The sequence below is a fragment of the Stenella coeruleoalba genome (genome assembly GCF_951394435.1).
Source record: "Stenella coeruleoalba genome assembly, chromosome: 4".
Classification (NCBI taxonomy): Eukaryota; Metazoa; Chordata; class Mammalia; order Artiodactyla; family Delphinidae; genus Stenella; species Stenella coeruleoalba.
Window position 1 is genome coordinate 30949378 of NC_137149.1, and position 8415 is coordinate 30957792.

General features: G+C 40.2%; 1 protein-coding gene across 1 annotated transcript; it reads right to left on the reverse strand.

Annotated features, from left to right (window-relative positions):
* Positions 1-4504: 4504 nt before the first annotated feature.
* RPL34 (ribosomal protein L34) lies at positions 4505-7190 on the reverse strand. Its single transcript, XM_079920186.1, has 4 exons — positions 7073-7190; positions 6892-6991; positions 6476-6579; positions 4505-4627 (listed from the first exon to the last, which is right to left on the reverse strand). The coding sequence occupies exons 1-4, from the start codon at positions 7135-7137 to the stop codon at positions 4543-4545; spliced, it is 354 nt and encodes a 117-aa protein (XP_079776312.1). The 5' UTR covers positions 7138-7190; the 3' UTR covers positions 4505-4542.
* Between the last annotated feature and the right edge of the window lie 1225 nt (positions 7191-8415).

The window sequence follows — 8415 nt, forward strand, 5'->3', positions numbered from 1 at the left end:
CTAGCTAATATTTTCGAAACCAGAAAGTATCTTTTCATCCAGAATTATTATTTTTTAAAATATTTATTTATTTAGGCTGCACTGGGTCTTAGTTGTGGCACGTAGGATCTTAGGTGCGGCATGCGGACTTCTTAGTTGCAGCATGCAAACTCTTAGTTGCGGCATGCAGGCGGGATCTAGTTCCCGGACCAGGGATGGAACCCAGGCCCCCTGCATTTGGAGCGCAGAGTCTTATCCCCTGGACCACCAGGGAAGTCCCTGATCCAGAATTATTGTGGATCTTATCCTTTAGAAAGGAAACTCATGGAGATAGTCTTAACTTTTCTATTCCTGGTTTAGAATACAATGTTTATCATTGTTCAAAGAGATGAAACTTTCACTTTTGCAAGATTTTAAATTCTGTTTTCCTCTACATTCACAGAACTGGATTCAATAATATCTTTGTTTTGTCTTTTATAAAATCAAATTCCAGGATATTCATAGATTCAAAGTATTAATAAGAATTTATTACAACAAATTTTTCAGTGCAAATCATAATCAAACATGCACCAGATATATAGAGAGAGAGCTCCTGGTACCAACAGCATCATCCCTAAATTGTGATAATAGACTGTAATTTGAATAATATCCAGTGACTTGCTGGTAATATTAAACATCAAGCTCCCTGGGTGGGTGGGCAGGCAGGCAAAGGATTTTGTAGCATTCGCTGATTTCCCAGGAATAAATACTCCTACCATGCCAATTTCAAGGTACCAAACTGACATCACAGAACACAGTTGACTCTCACAGCCGGGATGAGCTGGATCCACACACCACGGATTCTATTGGTTATATATAATAATTATAGGACTCTCACCAGCGATAAGTAATCTAACTCAGAGAAAAAATCATAATCTTCAGCCGTGCTTCACAATCTTACTCCACAAGAATTGTATATGGTTTTGGTTTTAGTTGGTGTGATAAGATAGTTTACAGTTAAAGCTAGACATAGCCCTGACTATCAAAACTCTGGGAGCCCAAACTCCAAGTCATTAGGGTAAAAATTGTAGGTATACTATTACACTGCTGAAAATAAACTTGATTTACTTATTTAAACATATGGAGATTTTCTGCTTTTAAGGGTGAAAGAACTCCCCTTCCCCCCAGTCCTTCTAATAGAATTTATAAGCAATTCAATGGAAGGAGAAATACTAGACTTTAAAAAGAAACCACTGACTACATTCACATGTCTTTTTAGGAACCTGTCAAGAATACTTTAAGTCACACACACAGAACTGGATTCAATAAAAGCTTTTTTTTTTTTTTTTTTTTATAAAATCAAAACCCAGAACAGTGCAGAATCCATTTTGGTCGTTTGGACAGAGTTGGTACTATGTTCCCACCAATCTTTGCTCTTCTGTGTCTACACATCACAAGACGAAGTCTGCACTCCTGGGAGTGGTGGAGTGGGAGGAAGAACTGGACCGGGCAGTGTGAGAGGGTAAGGTGAAGAGGAGAGGCCTTAGCAAAGGAAGCATGAAGAAGTGTGGTCTGTGGTCAAAAACTTAGTGGCTAAACTAAGATAGATGAAGAAATGGTCACCAATCAGTCACATTTCATATCCTGTCTTATGGACTGCATGTCTGTGCTCCCCACAAGTTTGTAAGTTGACACTTGAGTGCTCAGTGTGATGATACTAGGAGGTGGGGGCTTTGGGGAGGTAATTAGGAGGAAGGAGCCCTCATCATGGCATTAATGCCCTTGTAAGAAGAGACAAAAGAGGGACTTTCCTGGTGGCGCAGTGGTTAAGTATCCATCTGCCAGTGCAGGGGACACAGGTTTGAGCCCTGGTCCAGGAAGACCCCACATGCTGTGGAGCAACTCAGCCCATGCGCCACAATTACTGAGCCTGCGCTCTAGAGCCTGAGAGCCACAACTACTGAGCCCACGTGCCACAACTACTGAAGCCCACGTGCCTAGAGCCCGTGCTCCCGCAACAAGAGAAGCCACTGCAATGAGAAGCCCACGCACCGCAACGAAGAGTAGCCCTCGCTCGCCACTAGAGAAAGCCCGCGCGGAGCAACGAAGACCCAATGCAGCCAAAAGCAAACCAACAAATAAATAAATAAATTTATTTTTTACAAAAGAAAAAGACAAAAGGGACCTTGCAGGAGGCAGCCATCTGCAAACCAGGAAGGGTGGGGGACCCTCACCAAGAACATTCTGCCAACACCTTGATTTTGGACTTCCCAGTCTCCAGAAATGTGAGAAATAAACATCTGATGTTTAAATCACCCAGTGTATGGTAATTTGTTACAGCAACCTGAGCTAAGACTCTTAGGAAACATCATTGTAACCCCAATAATTAAACTTGACTATTGTACTGTACTTCAGTACCAGCTTATGAATGTAAAAAAAAAATCAGCATAAATGAAATAATCAGCTGTATAAAAATGCTCACAAGTGTTAAAATAGAGAAAAATTGGATATAGCCCAAATATTCAAAAGAAAGGGACTATTTAAATTATGGCTCATAGATTTGATGACATATGTAGCCACTAAACTAATTTTTCAAAATACGCTCACAGGGGTTAAGGGGGGGAAAGGGTTGAATTTTTACACATATAGTATGCTTACAATTTTTATTTAAAATGTCTATCTTGGCAATTCCCTGGTGGTCCAGTGGTTAGGACTCGGCACTCTCTCTGCTGGGGCCCTGGGTTCTATCCCTGGTCAGGGAACTAAACTCCCATAAGCTGCACGGCACGGCCAAAAAAAAGAATAAATAAATTTAAAAAATAAGAAATAAAATGTCTTCCTTATGCCTAGAAAACAAAATGGGAGGAAAGACATCAAACTGCTAAAAATGATTGTCTGCATACTGAAACTGAAGGTGATTTCATCCTATTTTCCCCTACTTTCCAAACTGTAGTTTTTTTAAGACAAGTGAAATTTCAAGTTTAGAAAAGGTTAAACCATCTAACATTATGAAGAATCCTTTTAAAAGTACGAAACTTTAATGCTTTAGCTTTCTCAAATTTCTCAGTTAACCCACTTATTTTCCAGAAACTTGATAGTCCTCAGTTCATCTGTGTTCAGTCAAGTTGTTCCACGGAACTTCACGTAGTAGGGAGAGAAGAGTCCTGACAGGCAAGAGCTCATGCTGGGCTGGCAAGTGGAGGCTTTCCCCTCCACAGCTGTTATTAAAATATTCAACTCAAGACTTTCAAAATGTAGACTTAGGTTACAAGCCAATCAAGTAATTGAATTTAAATAAAGCATATTGTTTTTGTGTTATTTTAAAAGTACCAACTTTTAAGTCCTTATATCAAACACAATACTACAGGATCACAAAACATGTCCATGCAGTATACATCAACCTAGGTGACAGAGAAATATTTAATCTACCTCCGAATCCAATCCTTTTCAATTGCATCCCCATTAAAAATTTTAAGTGATTAAACATCACATAAGATAATCGTATTATCCTGGTTGCTAACAATTCTTGGGATTTGCAGGTGTTCAGGGAAGCCTGATGGATGTCTTGAGACTGAACTTTTGACAATAAAGGGCTTCAGCTATCACTTCTTGTGCCAAAGTGTTTATTGGGGGTGCCCAGTCATTCAGTCTCAAATCACTAAATACACCACTTGCAAAAATCCTACCAACACAAATGGCTCTGGGTAACACAACCTGAGCACCTCAATGCCCTCACTTGTAAAACAGAAATAGGTATGAAAGGGTTGTCCGGAGGACTATGTTAAGTGCTATGGAGATGCCATTAAGTACCACCATTAATAAATTTTTAAGTGCCCCGAGTTCAATTGCCACCCAGCCACTTAGTTACGCTGCCTTTCCTCTTCTGCGAAAATGTTAATTAAAAATTTTGTCTACCAAGAACAAGTTAGCTGGCTGTGGTACAATGAAGGTTTTAAGGCCAGAAAGATTTCTGCCTTTTTCCTTCGGAAGAAAAGGGTACTTTTATTCTAATCAAGGAAACACTCCTCTGCATATGACATTTAAGTGTCATCGTGCCAGCAACAGTAAATGCCTAAATGGAGGAGGATCGAATTTTACAGAATTCAGATACTCTTTCAGCTTCTAGATTCTTGGCTTATGAAAACAGCACCTGCTCTCTACTTTCCCTTGAGATGGGAAATAAGCTTGACATGGCCTGAAGAAATCATCCTGGAAGACAATTCAGAAGACCTTATGTAGAATACTTGGGAGGGCTGCTTGATACAGTCTAAGCACTGTAAGGAGCTATTATTAAAATCTTTAGATACTTTTGCATTATTAAGAGTTAACAGGAACACATAACGTAGTTCCTAAGAGAAAATATATTACAGTCCATATTTTAATGTTATCTAGAGCTACCATCAAAAAATTTTAGCCATCACTGACCTCCACTTACTTTTAGAAAAAGTAATCAACTAAAAATTGTGTGTGTTGGGGGGGCCCTCTCGTTACTACAGAAACCAAACGTGTACACTAACAAACCACAATGGAAATAACAGAACAAGGCTTTTTGATTTTTTTATTACTCAAAGAAGCTTTATTTTTCTATTTAGCTTTCTGACTCTGTGCTTGTGCTTTCAACACTTTCACAACGATTTTCTGCTCCTCAATGAGGAAAGCGCGCTTGATCCTAGAAAAGAAAATGTTAAATACAGTTTTAAAAAAATCAATTTAACACAAGAAAGAAAAGTGTCATAAAAGAACCGAGTAAAGCAATCAGGTAAGATACCCAGAAAAGTAAACAAAACCTACACAAGTACAGATTTAAAACTTAAGAGCTGAAAAAATTCTATGGACAGACCCTTTCAGCTTCAGGTGTCCTTCTGGTACCCCTGGTTATCTAATAATCTACCCTCAAAAGCCTGGGATTTCTGACTCCTTCAAATGTCCTGGACATAACCACATTACAGAAACAGAGCTGATGTCACTCTTACCCAGAGCAAAGACTACACAGACTCCCTCAGTGTCACAGCAAATGCTATTCTTCAGGCTACCCTACAGATCCACACCCAAATCTCCAGAAGCTAGGGCCTGAGAATATTTTTTAACAAACGTGCTCATGTGGTTATGCTTAGCAAAGTCTGGGAACCAAAGACTGGTAAAAAGACTCCTCTAGCTTGCAACTCATGACTCATTCATCTCCAACGCTACCTTTCCAATCTCATTTCTCATTCCTTTTATACCCTCAATGTGCCAGATTAAACTATGTTCATTCCCTGCCTGCAATGCCCACTCGACCTCTTGTCTAAAATTTACCCGTCACTCAGGTTCCACCTCGAATACCACTCCCAGATTCTCGGCTACTTTAAAGTCATTTCTCCTCCAAACTTCAACCATAGTGAAGTTCTCCTATATTTCATGGAATTTATATTTAGCTTGTATTTGTATTAATGTAACATGCCTAACCTCCCCTTACAAATTAACTCCTGAAAGGTAGAATGAACTTGCAAAGTTTGATGTCAGATTTGGTGTAGAGACTTAGCCAGAGCACTTTATAGAACAAAAGCTGAATGAAGTGAAGGCAAACCACTCCTCCGAACCAACTTCTCTTCTAAAGACCAATCACCTCTCAAATCTTCCCACATAGGTCTCTGGAGAAAACTTAATGTAGCCAGTAGGGTTAATTAAGAGCAAGAGCCTCAATAAAACCTGGAAGGAATCCTCTTACCAGCTATGTAACTTTAAGCAACAAGCCTTGGTTTCTCCACCAAAAAATAAATAAATAAAAAATACCTCCCAGATGGACTTTTGGCAGAGCTTATCATAAAAATGCTGAGCAAATATTATCACCATAAACCCCACTGCTTCTATTCCTACCTATGCCACTACCAATCCTTTTGCACATCCACAAGACACAGTCATCTCCCAATAACCCCATTCACCCGCGATCCAGCCTTTGGTCTTCACGTAGGTGCCTTGACAAAGCAGAGAAACCGTTCCAAGCACTCACCCTTTGCTGAAAGAATGACTTCACTATCCATCCCGCTGCACACTTAGTCTCTGGCACACCGAAGGTTTCCCTGCCCTGCTCACACCCCATCAATTACCACATTTTAAAGAATCAAGCCAAAAAATCTGTCCTATGAGGCCCTTCATTACCTGTGATGTTTCTACCTTTCCTGTGTATCATCTCCCAAAACATTCTGCTCCAGCCACACTAGAACTACGTACGGCGATTCTGTTCCTACACTTTTAGGACCTTCCACTCTCCATCAACCTGAGACCTTCTTACCTGCCTGCCCCACCCAACCATTTAATTTCTACATCTAGCATAAAGATGTCCCAACATCATAACTGAATAGGAGCTAATATCATTTATTAGTTTGTTCAGCATCGATTATCCCTAGTCAAGGAGGATTCTACTGATACAATATGCAACTTTTGGTATTTTTTCACCAGTCTTCTAATAATGATTAGCATGCAGTGCAACAGACACAGACACACTTAAGATAGCCCATGTGATTTCATAGTTATTTACCTGTCACGGACACATTTAGCACACATGGAACCACCGTAGGCCCGGCTAACATGCTTTTTCGTTTTAGACAACCTCATAAGAACTTTAGGTCTCACAGCACGAACCTGCATAAAGAAAACGCTGAGATTATTTTGTGATGCTTTAACAGAAACAGAAATTGTCCTAGATTTCTGATGAGTATTAAGTATAAACATTAATCTAGGTTACAAAGGGAAATGGTACACTGATCTACCTGAAAGGCATTTCACTGTATTTGCCACATAGGTTTTAAAAGAAAGTCTACGTTCTTCACAGATATGGATCATGAAGGCTTAGTAATTCTCAACCCCCCTAGTGGCGACCGCTCCTTCACTCACTCACCAAAGGAATTAATGCTCAACCCTTCTTATGTTATTCACAGCAAAAGGATCACTTACTCCTCGAAGTCGGCCTGGGCACACGCCACATGCGGATTTTGGTGCTTTCCCAACTTTCTTGGTATAAAGGTAAACAATTCTATTACCAGGGGTTCGGGACCTAGAAAGTGAGAGAATAGACAACAGCTCAACATTTTGTAGAATAAATGACAATACGTATATTAATTTTGGAAATACTTACAGCCTGGTTTTGTTAGAGGCTGTATTGTAGGACAGCCTACGACGGTATGTCAAACGCTGAACCATTCTGAATGCCTAAATCAAGATGAAATAAAACTGCATTGTAGAAAAATTCAAACCTTAAAACAAAACAGCATCACAGAGTTTACACATTACCCATGTACGTTCTTACATATAATATCCTTATCTTAAGGTATCTTATGAAAAGGATTCCATGTTTTAAAACTACAGCTGACGATTTACATGAGGATGAACTGGGGAGACTGAATCAAACCACAAAGAGTAGAATCTCTCAGCCCAGAGCTTAGAGGTGGAAGGAGAAAGAAGATGCTTTAGCTGCCTGGGTTGGCTTAATCAGGGGGCTTCCCGGAGAAGGGGAGCCAAAGCCAGTGATTTAAGCAGGTGAAGGAACAGGGAACATTGATCCTTTATGCCCCCACCGGAAGCCCCTTAGCATCCTCTTGGTCTTTGGGACCTAGGGCTGGACCTAGTGCAGACTGATCCATCCTGAATATGATGGTTATTTAAGATTATTGACCATTTCTCCCCGACCCTGCAAAACAAAGGGGAACTTGGAGCTCCTCTTTTCCCTGAGGTTCTACTGTGCAGTGGCGATTACATCCCCCTAAAATAAACACATTTGTATACCAAAATAAATAAATAAACTACTGCTGACCCTTTGTACCCGCAGGTTCTGCATCCGCAGATCCAACGAACCGCGGATCAAAAATACCCAGGGAAAATAAACTTCACAAAGTTCCAAAAAGCAAAACTCGAATTTGCTGCGTGCCCACAACTATTTACAGTCATTTACATTGCATTACGTGTTATACGAAATCTAGAGATGATTTAAAGTATATGGGAGGATTTTACACAAGTGACTTAAGCATCAGCGATTTTGGTATCCTCGGGGATCCTGCAACAATCCCCCAGGATACTGAGGGACAGCTATACTTATATTTAAGGGTGATTGGGAAGAATGCTAAGGGGCGATGTTTGTTTTCCTGACGGTAATCAAACGTGGCACTTGGTTAAAATTTTAATTACCAGGCTTTTCTCTCAAAGAGTCTGATTCTGTTTGGAGTAGTATCCAGAAAAGTGCTACCAACAGGCAAGTTTGAGAAACGCTGGTTTTAAAGGAAGAACACACGAGCACACCTATGTGTAAGTTGAATCCTTAGCTATACCATTTACTGAGACTATAAAGCTCCGTAGGCCAGCTTGCTTATCTGTAAAATATAATTTTTGACTATTTCACACAACTGTCATTAGGATTAAACGACAGCAGGCATTCTGCCCCAACCTAGTGGCTGCCCAAGGCTCAGTGTTCTGCCCCCAGCAGCA